This window comes from Pelophylax lessonae (genome assembly GCF_965119305.1).
Source record: "Pelophylax lessonae genome assembly, chromosome: 6".
NCBI lineage: Eukaryota > Metazoa > Chordata > Amphibia > Anura > Ranidae > Pelophylax > Pelophylax lessonae.
The window spans coordinates 68065321-68093047 of NC_138773.1; the positions used below are offsets into that span (position 1 = coordinate 68065321).

A 27727-nucleotide genomic window follows, 5' to 3' on the forward strand; every position below is an offset into this window, starting at 1 on the left:
GACACACTGAGGCAGATTTACTAAACCTGGGGAACTCAGACTCTGGTGCAGCTGTGCATTGTAGCCAATCAGCTTCTATCTTCATCTTGTTCAGTTAAGCTTTGCCAATAAAACCTGGAATCTGATTGGTTTCTATGCAGAGTTGCAGCAGATTTTGCACTCTCTGATTTTAGTAAATAGCCCCCACTATCTGCACTGCTTTCTCAGCTCGCCCACTCAGTATTGTCAGTCTGCCGTCAGCCATGTTGTGGGCTCCCAGCCCCGCCTCTCCCCCCCCGGAGCACATCCCGCCCACTTTGTTCGTTTCCACCAACGTCTATTGTCAATAAAGCTGGCTCCGCCTAGCCCGTCCTTTTAAACCTCTCCTCTCCCATGGTGCCCCGGGGCCGGCGGCTTTGGAATTTAAATCGTATCGGCCAATCAGCGGCGCGCATTCTGCTTCAAAACCAACGGCGGCTGTGGGGCCGGGAGCAGAGGGAGCGCAGAGCATAGTCCGTACCGAGCCGTGTCCCCTGCCACCCGCAATCTTCATACTTCCCCCCTCACTTCCTCCGTACAGACATGGCACAGCCAGACGGCAAGACAGCCGCCCCGACCGCCAAACCCCCCGGGATCCCGGGCACGGCGAAGGAGATCCCTGAGATCTTAGTAGATCCCCGCACCCGCCGGCGGTACCTCCGCGGCCGCTTCCTGGGGAAGGGAGGCTTCGCCAAGTGCTACGAGATCACCGACCTGGCCAGCCGGGAGGTGTACGCCGGGAAGATCGTCTCTAAGACCATGCTGCTGAAACCGCACCAGAAGGACAAGATGACCATGGAGATCTCCATCCAGCGCAGCCTCTCTCACCGGCATGTGGTCGGCTTCCACGGCTTCTTCGAGGACAACGACTTTGTCTATGTGGTGCTGGAGCTGTGCCGGAGGAGGGTAGGCCGGGGGTCGAGGGGGGCAGAATGGGATAACGGGGGGGGGGGGGGGATTTTTCTGTGAACAGGATGGGGGCTAGAAGATGCTAAAAATAAGGGGTGCAGTAATTTTTTGGGGTGTAATTCTGTAGATGGGGTAGTAGAATATTGGGGAGGTAAAAATAAGGGGGTGATAGATAGTAGATAATGGGGGGGGGGTGTGTGAAGGGGCATTTCTGTAGATTTGGGGGGGGGGGGGCTGCTAAAAATAAGGGGGGGGCTATGAAGGGGCAATTCTGTAAATGGGGGTCATTGAACATTAGGTGGGTTTTGGGGCTGAAAATAAGGGGGTGTAGATGATAGGGGGATGTGAAGGGGCAATTCTGTAGATGGGGGGGGGGTGGTCAAAGAACATTGGATAGGGGGCCTAAAATTAAGGGGTTTGGGGGACAATTCTGTTGATGGGGGGGGGGCATAGAACATTGGGGGGGGAGGGGTCACAGAACATTGGGGAGTGGGCCTAACATTAAGGGGTGTAGAAGATATTGGGGGGGGGAGCTGATTCTGTAAAATGTAGTGGAAGGAGGGGGGATGTAAAGGGTGTGATCTGATTAGCTCTGGGGAAAGAGGTGACTAGAGGTTGGGGGGGGGGGGGGTGCAGGCCAATGATTCCCCCCCCCCCCCCCAACAGGGCCATCAGAATGGACTAGTAAGTACAGTTCACAGGCTGCATGCTGTTCTCCATGCTATGTGAACTACAATACCCAGCATGCCCAGTGGTGATCAGTACATACAGGGACTGGCAGGATCTACAAGGGTCAGAGGCTCCCCAGGTGCACTACATGGCTCAGCTCTTCTGCATGCAATACTAATCTGCCATCATGAGGAAGGAAGCCATAAAGTGAGCTCTATGCTGATCATGGCTTCCTCTGATGGTTTGTGGTTGCCATTGCATGTGAAACAGCTGAGCCATGTAGTGCACTAGGGGAGCTGCTGAGCCTTGTGGTTCTACCTGTCTCTATGCATTGCTCCAGTTCTGGGCTTGCTGTGTATTGTAGTTCATAGTATGGTGAGTAGAGTGGACATCAGGCTGGTAGGGCAGGCTGGGCCTTGTAGTCCCCCCAGCAGTACAGATGTCAGTCTTCTAGTACAGCTTCAATATCTGATGACTGACAGCTTGGTTGCAAAGAAGTTCTGCAGCAGCTGTTGCATGGCGTGAGATCTTATTGGTCCTGATGGGACCTGGTAGCACCATGGTCAGACAATGGAGATGACAATCAGTGACATCTATGTATGATGGGTCAGGATTACACTGTAGAAGGTAATATGGGGTTTTACATAGGAATCAGGAAATTCTCCCAGCCAATGTAGGTGGTGTGGGCTGAATGTCAGCTATGCATTGGCCCCGGGCTGTTAACAGTCCGCATACCATCCCCCCACCCCCTCCCCTAGCTTTGTCCGCCCCCTGCTGGTCGCCTGACTGCAGTGAAAGCTGAGCCGTTTAGGTTGCTGAGAGCTGAAGTTTGGCTTGTGAAAGCGGACGAGCTCTCCATCCTGATTGGCTGGCTGTATTTCAGTTTCCATGGGATCAGCGACCATTATAGATCTGTCACTTGTCTGTCGATCATGTCCGCTTTGCTGTCCTTTTTTCTGTAGTAGAAAATTCATGGCAGCTCGTTTACAAACTAGTTTTTTTTTTTTTAATAAAAAAAAATTTGATTAAGTGTTGAATATTTCATTCTCTAATCTTACACTGATATGATGGAAACATTTAATGCATAGCTAAGAGCCAACAATGCTTTGGGTGACACCATTCAACAAATAAAACATGGGGGGTGGGATTGTGCTTTAACAATCACGGTTTGCAATTTAGAAATGCATTTACTGGGGACTGACATTTGCAGCGTGCATGGAGCAGTGTATGTGGCTGCATAAGGTGCACTACCCTTTCCATACAAACAGAAGTGAGGAGGGAAAATTAAATGGCCCCAGTTCACATCTGAGCATTTCGCCTGTAGCTGAAAAAAGTACATGAGCTTCTTTTTGGGCTGATTACGAGTGTTTTTGATAGATGTCAATGCCTGCCTGAAAAACGCCTGAAAATCGTGGTAAAACCGCATGAAAACGCTACGCTCAAGTGTGAATGCAGCCTTAGTGTTCAAACCCAAAAGCATGGGTGTTGCCCGATCACACTGTCCATCCAAATACCCCAAATTTAGTCTGAATTTGCAATTTCGCTACTTCATTCTCTTATCATAGTCTGCTGATCTGCAAAGGTTGAGGATAGCCCTGATTTAGGCTTCTCATTTCATGTTTTATTTATCTTTAGTCTCTACTGGAGCTGCACAAGAGAAGGAAAGCTGTGACTGAACCAGAAGCTCGCTATTACCTCCGACAGACCATCCTGGGCTGCCAGTATCTGCACAGCAACAAAGTCATCCATAGAGATCTCAAACTTGGAAACCTTTTCCTCAATGATGACATGGATGTGAAAATAGGTAGGCATGCTTTGGTTTTACTAGGTGGGAACCTAGCGTGGTAATGGGTAAAGATTTGGTAACTCCTTTTTCTTGGCAGCTTCAATTATTAGTAGTAGAGAAGCATGGTTTTCCTAGCAAACGCTTATTACTCCATAACCATTATGTTTCTGGAAAGTGCGTGCATTGATGATTTCGGTAGGTACCCATTAGGTGCTGCAGTCCTTTAGTTCATGTGATTAAAGCGGTAGTATACTTAAAACAAAAAAAAAAAAACCTGCAAGACAAAGGCATAATGAGCTAGTATGCATCGCATACTAGCTCATTATGAAACACTTACCTTAGAACAAAGCCCTGACACGGACCCCCGGACACCGCTGTGGGAGCTGACATGATCCCTTGGCGGCTCCGGCGCTGTGAGTGGCCCAAACCACGATGACGTCACTCCCGCGCCAGCATGGGATTCATTTTCTGGCACTTCCTGGCAAGGAACTCTGAAGGTCCGGGGGGACCTTCAGAGCGCATGTGCCACTCGCATCAGCAGCTAGTGCAGTGCAAATATCTCCTAAACCATGCAGGTGTAGGAGATATTGTACCCACAGGTAAGCCTGATTATAGGCTTACCTGTAAAGTCACAAAAAGCGGTTTACTACCGCTTTGACAGCTTTGTCAATGGTCTTAAAGGGGAAGTACAGACAAAGCTCATTTGGCTGTACTTCTCCTGTGGATCACAGGAGTGCAGTTTGTTCTGCACTCCTGTAACTGTTTTTAGCAGACAACGGGCTGAAGTCCGCTGTCATCGGCAGGTCCAGACTCGGGCAAGATCACGACAATTAACTCAGGGGATCTGTCCACATGCCTGGAATGGCACCTGGCTCAGCCTCTCGGCGAGCCGCCTGCTCCTATCCTCTCCACAGCCCAGCACTCCAGTGAGCATGGGGGGGGGGGGGGGGTATAGGGCAGAGGTTTATAAAACAGAGCGATCGGTGGTGTTCGCTCGGTTCTCAGTATTAGAACCGGTAGGGGACAGATGTGGCTTCGGACCGATGCTGCATCCACCTAGGTAAGTATTATTTAATTTTAAGTGTTCCCCCATACTACTTTTTTGAGCCGCCATAGATGGGTCAAATCTCAGCCAGTTCAGCAAGAATTTTGTTGGTGGGGAATCTAGCAAATTTCCTGCAGAAAGAATTTGCTCAGTATGGTCCATTTTACCAAACCTTTTGTTTCTTGAAGTTACTTTAAGCTTTGTTGTCTGCCTGTAAAATGAGTTGGTTTGGTTTCTGGGACCATCGTTTTGCTTTCTTCTGGCTTTCCTTCGGTATGGCAAGGCTGGTATGGTCTTCCATGGCAGCATCTGAGAGGCTCCTCCCACCTGAAACGGGGAAATTCAATAGTCCACATTATAAAAATCAGTCCATACCTTCTGCCTCATTTTGATTGTTTCCTCTGGATCCACAGGAGCTGTTGTGTTGTGCCAAGTTGCAGGAGGCTCTCTGGCCAGCCTCCCATCCATCTCGGCGAGCCTTGGGCAGTGCAGGTCAGGGGCAGCATATTGGGGCAAGCTTGCCCCTGCCTGAGTTTCAGCCCTATTGATGGGTATGCAACCATCCCCCTAGCTGTCAAGATGCCGGTGGCACCTCCCCCTAAATTGCACCTGGAGCCAGCGACCCAGCCGATCCTCTAGGTTAGTTCCTGCTAGCCACGGGGATTGATCAGCCCTGCGTGCGGGTGCCCCCCGCATGCAGCACCCCAGTTTCTTCCATCCGCGGGTGCCAGTCCAGGCTGACCATGTCGGCTCTCCAGCTCAGCGTCCTTGCTCAGCGTCCTTGCTGTTGGAGGAGCAAAATGGTACCGGAGCTTCACGACACTTCAGTGATGTGCTTCCAGCCCGCAGCCATCTTGGGTCGGGCGGTAGAGTGAGGAACATCTGACGTCACTTCCAGGCGACGCGATTTTCAAGAGGAAAATTCTTAAAATTACTACTTCCAGGAAGATGAAGCGACTCTCCTCCCCAGAAGGAAGCGGACCATAGGATACCAGGGGGGTGACAATGCAGGTATGTCCACCAACCTGCATAGGGGCTGGGCAGGAAGCAGTTAAAAGGTCCCTATGCAGGGGTTTCTTTTCTGAGGCTGACCATGTCAGATGCTTCCCTACCCTGCCGATCCTGCTGGTCAGGACAGCTCCAAGGTAAGCCAGAGCACTCTGGAGTTCCCTCTACCTCACTACAACCTACCTCACTACAACCTATCTTTCATTGTGTTGTATGAAGTGCCTGTCTCACTGGGTCCTTTATGCTTGTTTTCAGACAAAGACCAGTAGCAATGCATTGCGCCTCTTGTAGTCACAGGTTTCCTCCAGAATGGGGGGTGGGGAACCCTATGCCAGAAATGCAGCAACAATATGGTGGCCAAAGAGTCACAACGGTACCTTAAGGACATGCTTGACTCTTTTAAACGGAAATTAAAAGCACGATTGGCTGGCAAGGGCAGGTCTCTGATGTGCGCCTGATCTTTACCCCGGGAGTACCCGTGGGTTTGTCCATACAGGGAGTTTCCCCGTCTGTTCCTCCCCCCCCCCCCCCCCCTCCTCCTGTCCCATTCCCTCCATCATCCCTTTTTTGTTGTTTTTGTTTGTCGCCCAGTCTGGGGCTCTGCTCTCATTTCTCTTTTCCATCTTTTAGTTAAAATTGGGGAGCGACGGTCGGGAAGGGTTTTTCCTTTCTCCATAATCTAGCTCCTCCACATGTCTGTATAGGGGCCTGGCTATCTATGACTGGGTGGAGGTGTCTGCACCTTCCCCGACTCCGGTGCTGGATTCTTTGACTATGCCGGGACCTTCATTGTTCTTCGATGAGATGTTTTATAGTTTACTTTTCCATTTTATGCAATATCTGCTACATATGTCTGTATAGTACATGTCACAGATTGTTTCTCGACTGTTCCTTTTCTAAAATAAAATATTTGAAGAAAAAAAAAGCACGATTGGACTCCTGCGTACAGCCTTAATGAAACTAGAGGCTCCAGCAAGGCCAGTATTCCATCTACCAGTAAAACGCCCATCCCCCCTCCATACAGTGTAGATGAGGTGGATGAAGTGGAGCAGGGAACTGATTCAATTAAGAATCCAAGGACGGCTGATGGCTGATGCTTGGACTCGGATGACAAAGAGCCAGCATCGGAGGGTACACTTTTTCCATCAGAAGACACAGATAATTTACTGAGATCCATAGCAGATACGCTGGGTATCAAAGAACAGAGCTTTCACTACATAAGATGTATGAGGGCTTACAACTGTACATGAGACTCTAAAAAAACTTGACCAAGAGAGAATGGGAAGAAGCTCTTTACCCCAGCTGAGATTAAATGCAGATAGCCTTTCAAAGAGCATACTAAATCCTGAGCAAAATGCCCTAAAGTAGATGCCTCCCTCGACAGTTGCAAAAAAAATCTGATTTGGCTTTCGACGACTCTGGAACTGTGATTCCATGGATTTAAAGATAGAGGCACTTCTAAGAAGAGCTTGGGAAGCTGCAAATCTAAATCCAGCCATAGCTTCCACCTGCACGACCAGGACCCAGTTAGTCTGGCTGATTCAGTTGCAAGAGCTGCTAGAAGGCGATACCCCAAGGGAGGAGCTAGTGAAAACCATACCCACACTAACCAGAGTGGCAGTGTTCCTAGCGGACGCATCAGCTGTATCTGTATGGCTATCACCCTGGACCACTGGTCTAATTCAGCTAGGAGAGCCCTGTGGCTGAAGTCATGGGGATGGGACACCACTTCCAAAAATAGATTATGCGGCATCCCCTTCATGGCAAATTTACTGTTTGGACTCAACTTGGAAACCGTTTTTAGACACAACCACGGCCAAAAACAAGGTTTCCTCAAACCAAAAAGTAAGGTGAAAACGCCCTATTGTCAGTCCAGGACATTTAATAAGGCAGCACCAAAAAAGCGCTGAACACAACAAAAAAGGCAATGGAGATTTTATCAAGTCTTCTGTTCCAAAGAGCAAAAAGCAATAACTGTCCACAGAAAAATGGATTTGTTTTTCTTATATGGCAGATATATAAGCAGAAGGCTATGCAATAGTTACCCCCTGGCCCCCCCAAGTTTCTTCCTTGCAAATGTGAGAATAGACTCCTGTCAGGCAAACTAATGCCCCATACACACATGCAGATTATCTGAAGACTTTTGTCTGTAGACTTACCAAAACCATATAATATGAGGTCAAACCTAAACACTTTCAATTTGTATGGAATCCGGCAGGCCCTTGCACTACATAGAAAAGGTAAATCTGAAGACAAAAGTCTTCAGATAATCTGCACGTGTGTACGGGGCATAAGGTTCATATTGAACCTAAAACCGCTCAACAAAAAGATAAGGTACAAAAGATTCAGGATTGAATCAGCTACTCGGTCAGAAACGTACCCCTGGCGGGAGCACTCATGACCACAGTAGATCTGCAAGATGCACCTCTGCATGTACCGATTAAAAAGCTATCAAAGGTACTTAAGATTTGCGGTCCTCGGTCCGGCTACCACTCTACATTTTCAATACACATTGCTGCCTTTTGGCATTTCTGGTGCCCAGGATCTTAAAGATAATGGCAGAAGCCTTAAACCTAGACATCAAGGCCTAGGAGTAGTGTCATATCTAGACTATCTACTATTCTTTGGCTTCCAGCCCGTCTGCTGATTCGGCAATCTACACAAGAGCATATCTTGCTTACAGGGCTATGGGTGAATCGTAAGCGAATGAAAAAATCGCAGTGAACACCAAGCCAGAGTCCTACTTGGGCTATATACTAGATGCCAAAGTGACCAAGATTTCCCTGACGGAGGAAAAGGTTGACCAAGATCAAGGAAGCAATGGTATCCCTGATAGACAAACTTCATGCCCATCAGGCGGGGCACGGCATTATTGGGGACGACGTCCTCAATCCTGGCAATCACCTGGGCTCAGCTCCACATGAGACCCTTAAGTAAAAAAAAAAATCATGTTTTTTGTCCTGTTGGGATGGCAACCCATCACTAGAGTCTCAACTATCTTGGTTCCTTGGGCAATCAAAATGCTCCAGTGGTAGCTCAGGCTGCTAATTTACCTTGATGGGTGCTGATGGAAACAGATCGATCCTATGCGGATCACTACGGGTGGCAGCACTCTGGGATGGGGAGCACATATGGCAGACCACTGTGCACAATGAAAATGGAACCCCCACTGGTCTCAAGCATGCTCTCAAACCTGAGGGAGTTAAAAGCCGTAGGGGAGGCGCAAAAGTTTCAACCGGCGATCAGGACAGATGTCAGGATTCAGTCAAGACAACGCCACAGTTGTGGCGTACCTGAACAAAGGGGACAATTGACCTGCCTAATGAGCCTGACAAATGACACTATCATGGGGCAAGAAAAACATCAGCTCAATCTCTGCCATCCATCTGAAGGGAACCGACAACTCTCTGGCAGATTTCTTAAGCCGAAAAAGCATAACAGATGTATTGGTCCCTAAATCAAGAAACCTTGTGGGGATCACCTGAGTCTGGGGAGTGCCCGAAGTGGATTTGTTCAACAATTTAAATACGAAGCTCCCAAAATTCTTCTCTAAACCCTACAGATGGGGGAACATCGGCATGGATGCGTTCAACCAAAGCCTGGCTCCACATCTGTTATGCATTCCCCCCCCCCCCCCCCCCCCCCAACTGCCCTAATACCAAAGTTGTTCCAAAAGGTCAAGGAAGAAAAGGCTACAGTGATACTACTTGCACCCCATTGGCCTCAGACCATGGTTCAGTCACTTAAAAAAAAAAAAAAAAAAAAAAAAAACAGCATTCAGTCTCATCTGACACTTCCAGACATGCTGAGCCTCCTATCGCAAGAGCCAGTCAACCACCTGAACCACAAGGTGCTGACACTTTCGGCCTGGTTCCTGAAAGTGAGAGGTTACAGAACAAAGGCCTGTCAAACAGGTTGATGCCATCTTAGCCAGCAGAAAACCAGTGACTAGAGCCATCTACGAAAGTGAGGGAAAAGTTGTTGCAGGAAGGAGTGGACAAAGACATTTCCCATAACACTTTGAAGGTCAGTGACAGCCCTATCTTCCCCATTTAAACATTTAGGCTTGCACACGCTCATTCTTCTATCATTGAAATGAAAAAGGCCAAACGCATAATTCAGTAGAACTCCGACATAAGACCCCCTCCACAGTACTTAAATGGTTCCTCTCCACACCCTTTGAACCATTTGGAGGAATGTTTGGATAAATACCTTACACTAAAAATAGTACTCCTGGTGGTGCTCGTATCCCAAGAGTCAGGGAAATACTCTATCAATGATAGAACCCTACTGTTTAATTCTGACAGATAAAATTATTCTCACACCAGACCCAGCCTTCCTACCAAGTCTCCAACTTTCCACAGAACTCAGGAGGTGGTTATTCCTTCCCTTCCAAATTCAATGGATAGCAGGAAAAGACACTTACAGATTGGATGTGGGAAAGATCCTGATGGCTTAACTTCGAGAGAACTAAAGAGTGGCAAAAAATCGCCACACTATTCATCCTCTATGCAGGAGTCAAAGGAAAGCCAGCCTCAAAGTACAATAGCCAGATGGATAAAGCTTGCTATTCAGACAGCCTACAAAGCACTAAACCTTGCCGAGCAGAGTCACGGCTCACTCAAGAGCTTGTGCATCAAGTGCCAAAAAAGCCGGGGCAACACCGCGTTAGATCTGCAGGGTGACATGGTTGGGGTTCAGTACCCTTGCAAGGCATTACCGCATCGTCCAGCCATGATCAGATATTTGGTTGCAAAGTGCTCCAGACTTCCCCCCCCCCCCCCCTCCCTAGTATTGCTTGCTACATCCCCCTCAGATGCTGCCCTGGAAGATTAGAGAAAACTGCTACCCGGTAACTCCTTTTTCTAAAGAAGTCTTCCAGGGCAGAACTTGTTCCTGCCCTAAACAATAAATGAGTTTGCAAATTCTTAAGCTTACTGAGGGTTCCTTCAGTGCTTTGATATTGCTGAGGCAGAAGGTATGACTGACATTTTTATAATGGACTATTGCGTTTCTGGTTTCAGGTAGGACTCTCAGATGCTTACCTTCAGTACCTTCTAAACCTTTTGTAGGATGCTGCTTGGGTCTTAAGTGGTCTAGAAGAAAACGAGAAGGGCGCACCGACCTTGTGTATTACCACTTGAATACTAAAACCTGATGTGGCTTACGCGTTTCGAGGGAGGACCCTCTTCCTCAGTGCCAAAATCGCCACTTGTCGTCCCTTGAAACCAGTAAGCCACATCAGGTTTTGAGGACGCCATCACGCTATCCAGCAGTAGAGAAGTGTCCTGGAAGCGAGCGGTGCCCATTTCCTATATGCTTGTTCATATGCTACGTTTGTGAGTATATTGTACGCTACCCTTCTTTGATTATAATCTTTTGTGGTAATGCACAAGGTCGGGGCGCCCTTCCTCGTTTTCTTGTAGTGCCTTTTTGGATACCCTTGGTCCTTAGGGGGGTAGCAAGACCACTTCATTTGTGTCATAAAACCGCCTAGAAGATTCACCTTCCGTATACCACTCAAGCGCAGGAGAGAGTTTTTTGGTAATCTAAGTGGCCTAGGCCTGACCATTTGCACGAAGGTGGGAAGGAAGTTGGTATCTGGCATGGCTTGAATTTGTAGCTTCAGCAGAGTAGACAGTGAAGTAGTGGAGTCCAAGTAGAGGGCTAAATGGGCAAGTAACAGTTCTCTTGGCAACCTTGTCAGCTTCTTACATACTCCTTTAACCTTTTTCAGGTGATTTTGGACTTGCCACCCAAGTTGAATTTGATGGGGAGAGAAAGAAAACCCTCTGTGGGACACCCAACTACATTGCACCAGAAGTATTGGGCAAGAAGGGCCACAGTTTTGAAGTTGACATCTGGTCTATAGGATGCATAATGTAAGTACTACCTGTAGCCTACAGTGGAGTTCAAAATTGTTTCTTTATCAATGCAAAACCAGAGAGATGTGGGCATAATGTAGTATGAATGTGGTGCTGAAGGTTTGTCTATGCTTGAAGGTAAAAAAACCTGCCTCAGCTGTATGGAGTCTCTCCTTCCTTATTGACTGACACCATCGGCTTTCAATCAGCCAGTAAACCGATGAGCGAGCTGGGGACTGGGCTGAGCTGCAGCTCGGTCTTATGGACACAGAGCAGCAGCTCGAGAGCGAGCATGCTGCGGTGCCCACCAGGGTAAGCGGCTATCTCTGGGGGGGCACTACTCGAGAGGGTGGAAACTACACCAACCCTCCCCTGCCTATTGTCTTTTGAGATATTGCATTGATCCGAGGAGTGTTCAGGTATCTAATGTGGACACGCTCGTGGGATTCTGTTTGATAGGTTGTTGGAACGGGGTGGGAACTTGTGCTGTTTCTACCTTTGCTATGGCAACCTATAATGAACAAAGTGCTTAACGCAGTATAATACTGTACAGGCACAAGATCAGGAGGCGTATGCTGGGTAAGCAGCTGCACCAAATCCTGGAAATACACAGAAATAGGCTTCAGATGCTTACAACCTTTATGGCGGCTGCCTGCTTCTGAGATCCAGTAAAAGATTAAATGCCCTGAGCACAGTTATGCCAATAACTGAAACAAAGGTACATGTACTAAGAATCACAGGGGTGCTTTTAGCATGAAATTGCTCAGGAGAATGGAGCAACACTTTAATCTCCAGTTCGAGTGTGGTCACATGAGCCATGCATTGCTCGATGTAAGCCGGTAGATGTAGTTTCTGGAGCTGACTTTAGACTTGGAAAGTGGGGGGTAAGGAGCAGTAAATATGGGCTTCTTATGGTGCCCATTTTATAAAGTGAAGTTTTTTGCTTACTATAGAAACAGGTTTGCTGTATTCTAGATATCTTAGTTGGCTTCCAGTAGTCGTCAAAAGCACCTTATCTAAAGTGAAATGTTAAGAATAGGCTGAACTCCAGGAATTCAGCCACCTTGTATAAATGTGCTGGATTGCTAAGGGTTATGTTCGAGGTGCATACCACCTTGTGGACTTATTGCTTTAATTTCCAATTTGTTTATACTGTGCCCTGGGAGCATAGGTAACCCTCTAGTTCAGATGCTGAACCTTCTGCTCTTGGCTTTTGTAGCTGTAGAGGTGCATGCAGCTGCTGTGCCCACCCTTCCAGGCCTGATCAGAGTGCTTTGTATTACATGATCCTATTCACAAGATACAAATCCTTCTAGGATTGGCAGGGGGTACACCGTCTTCTCACAGCCCTTCCTCTCCTCTGTTCAGAGTGCCGGGAGTCAGTAGTTATATCTGTAGTACCAGCTCTCCATGAAACTATCGGTTGTAAATGAAGTCTGATGTGACATGCACCTCATTGAACTTAAAGCGGAGTTCCACCCTGGAATACTATTTTTATATAAAAAAAAAAATACCCCCTGGACAGTCAGGGCTAGTACATTCCACAATGGCTAGCCTCTGATCTGTCCCGGGTTGCACTTACCTTTTTAGGACAAATACTTTGAAAAAGTTTTGTCCAGCGCTGCCATCTCAGGTCTGGGCAGCTTGAAGCCAGCGCGATCCCCTTCCGTCTTCTTCGGTCCCACGATGCACTGCACCGGCCCCGACGTCACTTCCAGTGGGCGCGTCATCCCTCCACAGCTTCTGGGCATGCCCAGAAGTTGTTTAGAAGGGAATGACGCGCGCACCGCAACTGACGTCCGGGCCGGTGCAGGCGCAATGATTCCTGGGAGCGATGACGTTCAGCTCCCAGGAATCATTGCAAAGCCAGGAAGTGACGACAGGCCGTGGCCGCGGAGGAAGGAAGTAAGGTAAGTATATTCTTCTTTACGAGGTAAGTTAAAAAAAAAAAAAAATATTCGATTATCCATTTTGTTTTTCAAGTGACCCGGAGCGAGAAGATGGAGGTAAGTATAAATTTAGGGTGGAACTCCACTTTAATGTAGAAGGTCACCCTAATACTAAAATCTAGCTCTACTGTCATCCACAATCTAATTCTAACTGATCTAGCTCTGTAAAGAAGAAATCTATACTTTTTTTTTTTTTTTTTTTTCTTCCTCTTTGAGGTTGATCCAGTTTTACGTTGGGTGTCAGTGGTGGCTTCTCTAAGGTGGGTGCAGAGGAAGCAGCAGACAATGGAAGCCCCATAGTAACTCTATGGGCGATGTCCCTTCCCATTCATTTTGCTGTCCCCTCTGCAGAGCTTCCACGACTGGAGACCAGATCTGCTTCACAAAAGTTATGTATAGCGATTTTCTTTATGGGGCTGGATAGGTTGGGGTTTGTGGATGCCTGTAGCTTTAGAGATTTTAGTGTTAGGGTGAGCTTCCTCTTTAACCCATAGTAAGCCAGCTAGTTTTAGTGACTGAATTCCTGAAGTTCAGCTTTAACAGTAGAAAAACCTCTGTGTTCTATTTTTTTTTTTTTTTAGGTACACACTACTGGTTGGGAAGCCCCCCTTTGAGACGTCATGCCTTAAGGAGACCTACATAAGGATCAAGAAGAATGAATACTCTATTCCCAAGGTGCGCTTGAACAATGGGACAGATAGGTTTGCATGATGTATTTAGCTGCACGGTGCATTAACCTTCCCTTAGACCAGTGGTCAACGTTTTGGTATGGAGGGCCTCAGGTGCTGCCCCCACCATCACCAAAGGGCTGCACATTTAATCTCTGAATAGTCTGTCAGAGGACACAATAGGATAATCAGACTATGGGCATGATAAAAAGGGGGTAAGGCTGGACATGCTTCAGGAAATATTTGGACTGGAGACAAATTGCATGAGGTTGCTAGAGATCATTGCTATAGCATGGCCATAGAATGTAGCTTCTCCATTTTTTAATGTAAGCAGAAATTTAAAGCGTTGCTTAAACCCAAAAGCAAATATTTTGATATGGCAGATTACCATTTCTTATGTGGTGGCAAATCAGAAAGACCAAGTGGAAACACCACCCACCGGAGCTCAGCAACTATAGAGGTGATATGACTTCAGCCTAAGCTTATGACGTGTTTTTTGACCCACCCATGGGGCCTAATATCTAAGTTGTCTAACCGTAGAGTTTTCTCTATTAGGGTTTGTAAAACCTCACCTATACCCAGTGAAGTGATCTATGGATAGAGACTAAACAAATCTACATAAGTTGTACTTGATTTATCTGCAGTAAATCTGTTCAAAGTGCCAAATTTTATAAAGCTTGTCTAAACTGTCAGTAATGGGGCGGAGAGCTGAAGTTACACTGCACTGCTCAGTGAGGGGAGTTCTAAAAGCAGTTTGGGGAGGGGGGGGGGACATGGGAATTGTGCTGAGGCTTTTGAATCAGCTGAAGCTCCCTCCCAGTTTTGAGGCATTTACAACAATTTTAAAAACCCATGGGTGGGGCAGAAAACTTGTCAGGGGCTTGGGCTGAAGCGGTATCTTCACCCCTCCTGTATAGAGGTTTGGCTCTGATGTGCGGCACCTATCTTCTGGTTTGCTTCTTCTGACCTGAATAATCTTGAATGCTGGCACCGAATACATTTTCGGTTTTAGAACACCACTTTTGTTATGAAGGTATTTTAAAACTGTACATTCATAAAAGATGAAGAAACCAATCATTGCCATCTTTCTTTTGGTACTGCTTTTCTTTAAAGCAGTAGTAAACCAAACTTTTTGCAGTGGAAAGACATAATGTGCTAGTATGCATAACATACTCGCACATTATGCATTAGTTGCCCTAGAATGAAGCCCTCTAGCAAAGTGTTGTCACCACTGACATGGCTTCCATCTTCACTCTGTCTTCCTTCTGGGTTTGAACATTCCAGATATCTGGCTGAGCTGCGATGATGGCACAGGTATGCCGTCCCTTCAGAGCACGTGTGCTGGTGACCTCACTGTGTGCATGCAGTGTGACTATCTTCCTAAACCATGCTAGTTTAGGAGATATTCACTGTGCCTTCAGGTAAGCCTGGTGGGCTTACCTGTTGGGACAAGGTTAAAAAAACTTTACTACCACTTTAAAGACCTGTTAGAGTTTATATGTTACCATGGCGCAAACAACTTCTAATGGTCTCCCTTTGGTCTTTTAAATATCTCAAAGTAATCTCTGTTCAATAAGGACAAAGTCGTTTTAGCAGGTTATTTCCATCACATGATCTGTAGACTGTAGCTTCTTCTGCTGTTTAATTGATGCTTCCTTTTTCAGCACATAAACCCTGTAGCGGCAGCTCTCATACAGAAGATGCTCCGTTCAGACCCCACCACCAGACCAACCATAGATGAGTTACTGAATGACGAGTTTTTCACCACGGGCTACATCCCCGCTCGCCTTCCCACTACATGCCTGACCGTGCCTCCCCGATTCTCCATTGCACCAAGCACTATTGATCCAAGCTTTAGGAAACCACTTACTGCAATTAACAAAGGTAGGTCTTTCTGATCATTGCAGCTTGGGAGCCATATTTGGACACCCTGGCCTTAACCTTAACATTCCTGTTTTTTTGTCCTGCATAATAAAGTATACCCAGAAGAGCATCCATCCCAAACTGGTGGTTGTACAGTAGCAAGCTGGTTTGGTCTGTAAACTCCAGTCAAAGGAAAGTATGCACATTATCTAAAGCCTTCAAGTGGTTCTAAAGGCTGACGGTTTTTGAAGGTAAAAAATAAAAACATGTGTGCAGCAGCCTTTCCTAATACTTGAGCTCCCTCTCCATCCAGTGATGTGCACAATCTGCTCTCTGGGGACTCTCCCCTTTTGGCTGAGCTAGCACCGTTGGCTCCTGCTGCTGTCAATCACAGCCAATAAGGAGATGAAGTGTGGCAGAGCCATGACTCATGTCTAATGGCCACGCAGAGCAGTGGGTTGGGAGCGTGCCTGTTTCGGTGCCCCATTGCAAGCTACTTGCACTGGGGGGGGGGGGGGGGACTAGAGAAGAGGAATTGGGGCTGCTTTGTGTAAAACCACTGCACAGAGCAGGTATGACCGGTGTGCTTTTTTTTTTTTTTTTCTGGTACAGGCAGCTATCAGCAAATTGTAGTGGGACTGCAATATTGCGGCGGACAATTTTGATACTCTGTGGGAACCAGTGACACTAATAAAATGATCACTGCTAAAAATATGCACTTGCTGTACTGACACTGTCTGGGAAGGGGTTATCTGTCAAAGGGTTAACTGTGCCTAATCACTAACCAGTGATGTGTGCTGCTTTTACTAGGGGAATAGATTTTGATCCCTGCTTTGCAGGGACACATTCCATCCCTTCTCTCCTGTCAGAACGGAGATCTACCTTGTTTACATAGGCAAATCTCCATTCTGTGTTTTTTACCAGTGATCAATTCATCACAGAAGCGGCCTGTAGGCCGAGGTACAGAATAGCATGTGTACGCTTGCTCCTCCACAGGAGGGCCGCCCTTTAGCAGTAAATTTGCTATAGGGTGGTCTGAAAGTGGTTCAAGGGTTTTTGGCTGGGTCTGTAAATTCTGTAGAACTGCTTGTGACCTGCTTCTTAATCATGTGAGCTGTAATTGTTGGCACCTCTAGCTTTGCACTTAATAGATCTAGAAATTTTTAAAGGAAAGCGATTGGTTCTTCAACATTTTTGGGGTCTATTTCTCCCCCTGTCATGCAGTGTTTTGTGGCAGAACCTTTTTAAGTATCGTATGACTGCTCAACTGATATACACTGTAGTATCTGATATGTGGTGTTTGCTACAGGACAAGATTCTCCATTGGTTGAAAAGAATGTGGCACCAGTGAAGGATGAGGAGATGGCCCCACCAGAGTCCACAGAGCCTGCGGATTGTTACCTGTCTGATATGATGCAACAACTGACCAGTGTCAATGCTGCTAAGCCTGCTGAGAAGGCTTTGGTCCGCCAGGGTAAGTCTTTGTCCTCTTTGGGACACTTGTCCGAACACTTTGGCCCTTTAACACATACGGTCCGTTTTTTCATCCGTTGACGGATGAAAAACAGACATCAATGCATCTCTATGTAAAAACTGATGATCATCCGTATCCTTTTCATCCGCTTCTGTCAATGTCTTTTTTTTTTAACGGATAAATGCCCTGTTTTTCATCCATCAAAAAACCGATCGGATGTAAACGGTCCATTCATCCGTTTTTTGCATTCGTAGTGGATTTTAAAAAAAGATGAGAAAACTGATACATGTTGACGTGACTGAACTGGACCGAATGTGTGAAAGGGGCCGAAGGCATTACTTTTTTATAAAGTGGTCTATGACAACCAATCGGGGTCCAGCTTTAAACAGGCTAGATAATTGGAGAAATGAAGAGCGTCGTGCTTCTCCCAAGGAAATATAAAGCTTCATGTAATCTGGTGTGGTGGGTTTTTTGTCCAATTGGATTAGAGCAGTGAAACCTGGCTGTTTTAGTATCTGTTTTCTGTGCTGTCCAGTCATTTAAAGCTGAATTCCAGGATCTGGCTAATTTTCTAAATGTTTAGAAATAGTAACTAAGTCCACACAGTGGTATGCACCTCCTTAAACTCTTGACATCTGACCAGTTTTCTGACGCTCCAGAAGGGATAGATATCACTATATAGGTATGGAGCGCTTATGCTGGACTTGTTTGGCTCTGTCGTCTACAGATGCGCATGCAGCTGCTGTGCCCACCCAGCTACTCTGCTGCCCATTCACAGAAGCCTTTGTATTTTATGAACTCCTTCACAATGTTAACATTTCTGTGAATGGGTAGCAGAGGGGAGGGGCAGGGAGATGGGTATAACATGGCACCCCTGTGAATTTGTGGTGGGGAATTGTACAACCTGATAATTAAGAGATGTTAATGCACCTGTACATGGCCATTAGCTCTAACTTTTTTTTTTTTTTTTTTTCTCTACAGATGAAGCAGAGGATCCAGCCTGCAATCCAATCTTCTGGGTCAGCAAATGGGTGGATTACTCTGACAAGTATGGACTGGGTATGTACTGGCCTGAATTGCAGTCTCATATATGGCTGTTATCTTACATGGTCACTAAACTTTAAATGTTCTCCCCAGGATACCAGCTTTGTGATAACAGTGTCGGCGTTCTCTTCAATGACTCCACTCGGCTGATAATGTACAACGATGGTGACAGTTTACAATACATTGAGAGAAATAATACGGAGTCTTACCTCACTGTGCGCGCTTACCCATCTGCATTGACAAAGAAGGTAAGCGTAAACCATCAATATATAAGACTTTAAAAGCTCAATTTGGCCGCTTTGTAAAAAGTGTTCAGTTCCGCTAGTTGCATGACATCCCCTGGACTTACCCTTTTTTTTTTTTTTTTTTTTTTTTTTTTTTGGGGGGGTTTTTTATTACTGCTCTGCCAAACGACTCTGGGGGGGAGGGGCATAGTGGCCTCTCATCCAAGATCCCAATCAGCTCTGCTTTGTGAACGTATTCACAGAAATCCAAGGCTTCGGTTATTGGGCAAGAGGGGCATAGCAGCAACTGTTAAAGATGCTGAGATTAGGAGAATCGGTGTTGGACTCCACAGAAATACAGCAATAACTGTTTTCTGGAAGTGCAATAAAACTGTCAGACGTCCAGGTGATGTAATGCACGTCCTTAGACCCAACTCGGTGGGGCTGATTTACTAAAACGGAGTGCAAAATCTGGCAGCTGCATATAATGGCCAATGGCTTCTAACTTCAGCTTGTTCAATTAAGCTTTGACAAAAATCTGGAAGCTGAATAATGCAGCGCTGCCTAGAAACCAGATTTTGCACTCAAGTTTTAGTAAATCAACCCCAGTGTGCTTTTTAAAAAGTGCCTGTATTCCTCTAGTCCAGCTTTAGGCTGTTTGCATCACTAGATTGCCTTACCTGTCACATGTAAAGAGTCCTTGCTGTTAGACTTGAAGGAAATCTGTCATGGAAAATGGGAGGCAGCCACTGCAGACCTTTACTTCTGAATTTTTAGCTGCCTGGCTGTAATGCAGGCTTAATGACCTGGAGCAAGCCTTTAGGCTGGGTTCACACACATGCGGCTGGGGTTTCAGTGTGCAAGTCTTGGTTCGGTTCTGGTCACAAGTTCAGGTGCAAATTTGAACTGAAGTCACACCTGAACCGTACTCAAAACCGCACAGGACCCTTTTTAAAACTGCACCATGGCCGCCCCCCACATGTGTGAACCAGCTCCATTGATGGCCAGTTTAATTCACCTGTTGGGCAAATTGGATGCAATTAAATGCATCAGTCGCATATGTGAATCAGGCCTTCTAGAGGGAATTCTTTTAGTTTGCTCCTTTATACTGAAACTATCTTGCGACAGCCAGATATAGAAGTAGCATGTTTAGCAGCCTCTTTGACAAGTGTACTTTAAACTTGCTCATTTATTTTTGTAAAGAATCTTTAACGTTCATTGACGGCCACAGCTCCTGATATTCATAACCATTGGGCTATACTGCCCCCTACAGGAGTAAAACAGTAGGCAGAAAAGAATTCTGGCTACACCCATGGGCCTTCCCAGGGGGCTATACTACCTCTCTGCTATAACCTGCCTAGTCGGACCTATTTCCTTGCTGGGATCTTTGGTCCTGGCAAATTTCTTTTTGATTTTTCTCTTATGTCATCTGACAGACGCAGCCTCTTCAAAGTTTCATCACTATAGGGTAATTGTGCCCTCTGCAGGAGCAGACTAGGTAGTGAAACTTCATTAAAAAGCTTTAACTAGACAAACCTTTAGGAGCTTTCCCTCTCGACATTACCCTCAGACACTTAGCGCTTACTATTCAGTTTCTTGCTGCCTAGCTCAGGAGTAGGAACTAGGATACCATGCTGGGACTCCGGTCTAAGTTTTTTTTATTTTTTCTTTGAAAAGTTTTTTATTTTCTCACTCACGCTAGTCGGGATCCTCTGGAGAGCTACAAGCGACAGCCGGGCTGGGCTTCGCACTGGATAATCTAGATCCTTATGGTACCCCAGCTTGGCCTACGAGCGTGTGCAGGTTGTGGTCCGCCCAGGCCTCGCCACGACTGTGGCCTGACGGATGTGGACGAGCCTTCGGAGGAATTTCTTCGCCGGGACGCATCCAACGCCTTCCATTGCAGCGTCCCCTTTTGGCTAACGGCACCCCCACTCGGGGTGGGAGGCAAGCTGTATCGGAGCCCATGGTAAATGTTGAGTGACGACCCACAATCCCCCCCCCAGTCCTCTGGGGGGTTGTCGGAGTTGCGATCTGTGGTGGCCCCCCGCCTCCCTGCTTATGGGGCGCTCGAACGGTGCTCACTGCTGTTGAGGGTGTAAGGCTCTTACCTTGTCCTGGAGGGCTTCCTATAATGGATTCCCGCGGTGGCCAGGGTTCCTGGGCTCCTGACTGTCTGTGCTGTTTTCGGCCGCCATTTTGGATGAGGGCATGCCTGGCTGCATCAGTGTAAGGGCAGCAGCCATTTTTGCTTAACATGCTTTTGACACCATTTTCGGCACCATCTTGGATGTGGGCAGCTGCATTGTAAGGGCAGCGGCCATTTTCCTGGTGTTTGCCTCATATACTTCTATTGGCATCCATGTTTGTGTGGCTCAGGGCACTGTTTGGCCTCTAGTGAGTTAGGTCACTTCCTCCTGCCAACTTTTCACTTGCTGCAGGGAAGCGTGGAGAGCGGTTTGTTTTCTGTATTTGGCACTATAAGGGTTTTCACTGCTTTTTGGGCAATGTTCTTTGGACACATTGCTTGCTCAGTTATTTAGCATTATAAAGGGATTCCAGCGGTGCTGACCGCAATCGCCGATTTTTAAAGGGCCAGTGTTCCATTTTTTATTCTGCTAATATGGAGTCCCAGGGTGAGAACTTCACCCTAGAGCTTGTTTTTGCATCTGGGACGTCCGGATCACCTTCCCTAGCGTCATCTGCAGCCATTGAAACTTTTGGCGTCCAAAGTTGATCTTGTGTCACAAGGTAATGATAAAAAACAGCCGATGCCCTCAGTCTTCTGATTCAGAGCCTGATATGGTTGCCACAGACATTGCCCTCCCTGAGGGATCCATGTCCGCACACTCAGACGGGGAGGAGTCCTCCTCCACTGCAGCATTGGAACGTGCTTTGGTTGAAGCACTTGTTCGCTCCGTTAGGGAGGCTTTGAACATTGAGCCCACCCTGTCAGGAAAGCGTGTTTCCTTCGGGTCCCGCAAAGCCCAGAAATCAGGTCAGGTTTTCCCCTGCCCCGAGGAGTTTCATGATATCGTGAAAGAACAGTGGCGTCGCGTTAAGCACGTGCTGGCGGTGCCTCAGCCGTTTCAACGCAGTTACCCCTTTGCGGACCCAGTTTCCAATCGATGGACGGTGTCACCTAAGGAAGACCACACTTGTTTGCACGTTGAATAAATCCATGGTGGTTCCCGTGGAGGACTCCCCGGTGTTTAAAGACCCGATGGATAGGCACGTGGAGTCACTTTCCTGCAACATGTACTTGGTGGCGGGCTCACTCCTCAAGCCTGTGTTGGCTTCCGTGTTGGTCTCTCAGACAGTTACAGAATGGATTAAGGTGCTTGGGCGCAACTTGGTGGCTCAGTTGGTTCCACTGAATCTTGACTGTGCTCACGGACCAAATGGCCCAGGCCATGGTGTATCTGTGTGATGCGACCATGGACAAGGCTCCCCTGATCGCAATATTTGTCTGCGGTGGGGATTGCACTCCACTGCATGGTGTGGCTAAAGAGCTGGTCGGCAGACCATGCCTCTAAAAAGACCGTGTCTGATATCCCCTATTTGAGGGAATGCCTTTTTGGGGACTCCTTGGATGAGATTGTCAAGGCTCTCACAGGTGGTAAGAGTACCCTCCTGCCCCAATCTGCGAAGGGTAAGTCACCCACACATGGCGGGGTCCTTCCTTCAAGGCTCATCGGGGGGCCCTTTCGTGCCTCGGGGGTGCAGAAAAAGGGAAAATCCTTCAAGGCCTCCTGCGGTAACAAGAAGCCCTGGTCTGGGAAGCGCAAGACTGATCAGTCCGGTGCTGCGGCCCAGTCTTCTTCCGCATGAAGGGATACCCTCACCCGTCTCAGGGGTGGTCAGACGTCTGCGTTACTTTCAGGAGCCCTGGTTGTACCTAATCAGGACAAATGGGTTCAGAAACTGATTCGTTCAGGGTACAAGATCGCATTTCGATCTCTCCCCGCTGACAGGCTTTCCATCAAATCTCCGTCTGTCTCCCGATCGCCTGACTGCTCTCAAGGGGCAGTGCAAGATCTTCTTGCTCATGGTGTTGTTGTCCCGGTTCCACAACGGGAGAGATTTTGCGGGTTTTATTCAAACCTCTTCACGGTGCCCAGGAAGGAGGGTAAGGTTCATCAGATTCTGGACCTCAATTCACTGAACTGCTTTGTGCGGGGCGCAGAAGTTCGGCTGGAATCCATCCAGTCGTTGGTGGCGTCTGTAAGTCAAGGGGATCTTCTGGCCTCCATCGGGTTTTTTTTTTTTTTTTTTTTTTTTTTTTGAGGGATGCGTATGTGCACATCCCAATTTACGAAGGTCATCAGCGGTATCTCCACTTCGCAGCACTTTCAATTTGTGACAATTACCCTTTGGTCTAGCTTCGGCTCCCAGGGTCTTCACTAAGGTTTTTTGCCCCGGTGCTGGCTCTGCTGCGCAAGAAGGGGATTGCGGTCCTCGGGTTATCTGGACGATCTCTTGTTGAGGGCGAGCTCGTGTGCCACTGTCGGGTGATCTGACGGTCACGGTTCAGACGCTCCAGGAGTTCGGGTGGACCATCTTCCAGAAGTTTGCACTGACCCGTCAGTATGTCTGCAGTATCTAGGGATGGTCCTTGACCCCGCTCAAGCGAGGTTTTTCTCCCGGAGAAAAAACTCCAGACTCTGCAAGGCGAGATCAGGGACAACGATCTCTCCTCTCTGCGGACCTGCATGAGGTCCCTGGGGTTGATGGTTTCTGCTTTCGAGGCGATCCTGTTTGGCCAGTTTCACACAAGGACTCTGCAAGCGAGATTCTTGTCAAATGGAACAGGAATCCCCTGTCCTTGGACAGGATGGTGTTTGAGCCGTCTCATGAGCAAGGAGCTTTCATGGTGGCTTCTGTCAACCACTCTGAACCAGGGCAAGTCCTGCCCTGGTTCAGACGGTCATCCCCACGGATGCTAGCTTGACTGGGTGGAGTACTGGACACCTTTTGTGCCCAGGGAACGTGGTCTTTGGAGGAATCCTCCTTGCCGATAAATGTTCTGGCGCTCAGGGCGATAAAACTTTGCCTGCTCCATTGGGCGACTCGGTTGCATGGTCACCTGGTTCGGGTTCAAACGGACAATGCCACGACTGGCTTACATCAATCACCAAGGGGGCACCAGAAGTGCCCTGGTGGCCAAGGAAGTGGCCGAGATTCTGTCTTGGGCCGAGGCGCATGTTCCAACTATCTCTGCTGTTAACATTCCTGGAGTGGAGAACTGGCAGGCGGACTATGAGTTGTCAGTCCTTGGTTCAGGGGGCATGGTCCCTGCATCAGGTGTTTCAGCTCCTGTACGCCTGGTGGGGCTCTCCGGACATGGATCTGTTCGCGTCTTGTCTCAAAAACGTGAAAAGGTTCGTGGCCAGAGCTCGATCCTCTGGCAGATGCATTGGTGGTGCCTTGGCACTCGTATCAGCTGATTTATGCCTTTCCCCCCTATTCAACTGTTCAGGTTCCGCCGCAGGTTGGCATTGGAACAGGTGCAAGTGATTCTGGCGCAGACCTCATCAAGATGGTCGTCGAGCCTCCCTGGCAGCTACCTCTGAGAAATCTTCTGTCTCAAGGGCCAATCTTCCATCCTGCTTTACGGTCTCTGGCTTTAACGGCATGGCGGTTGAAGGTCAGGTGTTGAGACGGGTCTCTCTGATGCTGTTCCTACGTTGCTGAGCTCGGAAGGCTACCTCCAGGAAGATTTCATACCTGGAAGGCGTACATTGCCTGGTGTGAGTCGCAAGGGTTGCATCCTTGGTCCTAGCCTCCTTGCAGAAAGGTGTGGAACAGCGCTTGGCATTGGGCACGATTTTAAAGGTCAGGTGTCGGCCTTGGCCATTTTTCTTCCAGCGTCCTTTGGCGACTAATTCCTGATTCGCACCTTAAGGGGTGCCTCATCTGGCTCCTCCAGAGGTCCCCTCTTGCCTCTGTGGGATTTGAATATGGTTTTGTCCGTTTTTGCAATGACCTCCCTTTGAAAACATCAGAGAAATGGCTCTGCCTGTGTTGTCCCAGAAAGTTGCTTTCCTGGTGGCTATCACTTCTGCTTGCTAGTGTCGGCATTGGTGGCTCTGTCCTGCTGTTCACCTTACCTGGTTGTTCATAGGGATACAGTTGTTCTGCAACCTAACCAATCTCTTTCTCCCTAAGGTAGTGTCTGCCTTCCACCTCAATGAAGATATTATTTTGCCTTCGCTTTGTGCGAAGCCTAAGCATCCCAAGGAATTTGCCTTGCATTCGTTGGATGTGGTTCGAGTGATCAGGGTTAACCGGTCGATCATGGAATCCTTTCAGATGTCTGATTCCATGTTGGTCCTTCCTGTGGGCCCTCAGAAGGGTTCGCCTGTGTCCACTGCAACCGTTTCAAAATGGATCAGACTATTCACTCAAGGGTCAGGTGCCTCCTTAACCTGTGAGGGCACATTCTACAAGAGCCGTGAGTGCCTCTTGGGCTTTTCACCATCAGGCTTCTGTGGCTCAGGTGTGTAAAACAGCGACCTGGTCGTCTGTGCACACTTTTACCAAATTCTACAAGATTGACGTGATGGCATCCTCTGATGCTTCCTTTGGCCGCAAAAGTTGAGCCCTGCGGTTTGTTGGAAGACATGTTTTCTCTTTGTAGTGATCTGTTCTGGGGTTAGCTCCTGTTGGATGAGCTTTTGTTGCCCTGTTGGCCACATTTTGTTCTGGCCTTGTTGGCACGTTACCATTCTGGTGGTTGTCTTTTCTCACACCTGCACTGCTTTGGGACATCCCAATAGTGATAACAGAAAAGGCTGCATCTGTCAGAGGACATAAGAAAATATAATTTTTGTAAACTTACGTAAAATTATTTTCTGAGTCCTCTAACAGATGCAACCCCGCCCTTCTATTTCGGGTTCGTTTGTCTTCCTGTACTGCTTGCTACGAAACTGATTAGTAAGCGAAGTGTCTGAGGGTAATGTCGAGGGACAGCCCTTAAGGTGTCTAGTTAAAGCATTTAATGAAGTTTCACTACCTAGCCTGCTCCTGCAGAGGGCACCATTGCCCAATAGTGATGAAACTTGGAAGAGGCTGCGTCTGTTGGAGGATTCAAAGAAAATAATTTTACGGTAAGGTCTTAAAAAATTTTTTTTTTTCCTGGATCTACAATCAACTGCCAGGCTGGATAATCTAGATCCAGTGGTCACCCCAGTCTGGCGAGCGCGCACAGACCTCACCTCTGCGCTAGGTCGGCCACGACATATCCCCACTGGACGGGGCCTGGCCCGCGAATTAAACGACATGTGAGGTCTCGGCCTGAGTCGCATCGTTCTCCGGGCTGACGGCCTCCCCCCCCCCCTATTTCGATGAAGAGGGGTTCTGTCTGGAGTGGTGCGCCCTCCTTGTATAGTGAGTAGTTGTCTGCCCCTGGAGTGTTTTGGGCGGAAGTGGGCACCTCGGGTGGTTGGACCCTCATGTTCCCCCTCCTTCCCACAGGCACACCTCTTGCCAAGTCCCTCACCTGCCCCCCCCCTTTCCCCCATATGTTTGGGTGGTCTGGCCACTATTCCTGGGGTAGAGGCAGGGCGCTCACTAGTGATGAGGGGTGTGCCGTCGGCGACCAGAAGATCAACTGTGCGGGGGGATTCTGGCCCAAAAGCATAGTGCCTGGCCGTTATGGCGGAAGTGAATTCCAGTTCTCTGAGCTGTCGCAAACCTTTCAGGCCATCCCAGACCTACTAGGTCTTGCAGGGGAACGCGTGTTCCAGCTCACCATTACTTGGTAGCAGGGAAAATATTTGAAAGCTCATGTGGGGGTCCTCTAAGATATGACTGCATTTTGGGGAGCCCTCGTCATGCTGAGACTGATCTAAATCAGTGCCGAGTACAGCAGCCAGTGGGGAGGAAGAATCTGTTCCCCCAGCCTTTGTTGGCTGCACAGCGTGGGCAGACTGACCTCAAAAAAGGGGCCAATAGGTTTGGGATTTTCCTGGTACTTCCAGTGCTCCCAATTTTGATGTGGTGCATAACCTGGAGCAGTGGGATGTCTAGGTGGGAGTTCCTTCACACATGTCCACTGGCAGCTGTGAGCAAGCCATGCCCTGCCCCATATTTTATTAAATGTTACCATGCCAGAAAATTGGTTGTGAACATGCTGTTAGCCTGACTGGAGTAAAGATTGTATATGGATTGAGTAGATCTGAAAGAAATTCCCTCTGCTTGGGTGCAGAGCCTCATGTTCCCAGAGTATTGACTAGTTGTATTAATGTCAACAGCTTCTTACACAATGGGGTGATCCTTTTTAGGCATTCAACTGTATGAACACCAGTAAGCTAGCTATAACATTTACAGCAGTCAGTGATTCTTTAGCCCAAGAGTGAACATTTTGCTCTTTCCTCTGCAGATCACACTACTGAAATACTTCAGGAACTACATGAGTGAGCACCTTCTGAAGGCTGGCGCCAACATTACTCCCCGGGAGGGTGACGAGCTGGCTCGCCTCCCCTTCCTGCGAACCTGGTTCAGGACAAGAAGTGCAATCATCCTACATCTCAGCAATGGAACCGTTCAGATTAACTTCTTCCAGGTGAGGACTGCATTGTAAAAAAAAAAAAAATTACTAAGAGCAATGGGTCTCTTCTGGTGCTTAAAGCTGCAGACATATTGAGATGCTTGGCAGAACTGCTGTGATAGTGGAGTTGTAGGTACAAAGTCTGATTTTAAATATCCAACTTCAATTGTTTAAAATGTGCTTGTGTTTTTTTTCTACAGGATCACACAAAGATAATTTTGTGTCCTCTTATGGGTGCTGTCTCTTATATTGATGAGAAGCGAGAGTTCCGCACGTACAAGTTGAGCCTTCTAGAAGAATTTGGCTGCTCAAAAGAGCTGGCAAGCCGCTTGCGTTATGCCCGTACCATGGTGGAGAAACTGCAGAGCTCAAAGTCTGGTGCAATACACATTAAGGCCACGGCGTAGCTGGACTACAGAAATAAGGACAGTCTCCTGAATAAGGAACTTTGTGCCAGCCTCGTTGGCTGTAGATGGTTTTAATTCCAGAGCCTAGAAGTGGCTGTGACTATGGTTATGTAAGGTTCAAGATTCTACTGACCACTAGTGCTGGTTGGGGCCCCTTTGTACTAGCAAGCTGGGTGGTATGATACCTCTGTCTTAAGCAAGAGCCTGTTCTGTCTGTCACTTCTTAATGTTGTCAGGTTTTAATGTAA

General features: G+C 47.7%; 1 protein-coding gene across 1 annotated transcript; it reads left to right on the top strand.

Annotated features, from left to right (window-relative positions):
• Nucleotides 1-431: 431 nt before the first annotated feature.
• On the top strand, nt 432-27727 carry PLK1 (polo like kinase 1). Its single transcript, XM_082260360.1, has 10 exons — nt 432-924; nt 3232-3400; nt 11173-11317; nt 13830-13923; nt 15581-15800; nt 17089-17253; nt 18235-18312; nt 18391-18545; nt 26905-27087; nt 27273-27727. The coding sequence occupies exons 1-10, from the start codon at nt 562-564 to the stop codon at nt 27477-27479; spliced, it is 1779 nt and encodes a 592-aa protein (XP_082116486.1). The 5' UTR covers nt 432-561; the 3' UTR covers nt 27480-27727.

Coding starts and splice junctions, on each gene's coding strand:
- PLK1 (XM_082260360.1), top strand. CDS start 562: ATGGCACAGCCAGACGGCAAGACAGCCGCCCCGACCGCCAAACCCCCC. Junction 17,254..18,234: donor GAAGGCTTTGGTCCGCCAGG/GTAAGTCTTTGT, acceptor TTTTCTCTACAG/ATGAAGCAGAGGATCCAGCC. Junction 18,313..18,390: donor CTCTGACAAGTATGGACTGG/GTATGTACTGGC, acceptor TGTTCTCCCCAG/GATACCAGCTTTGTGATAAC.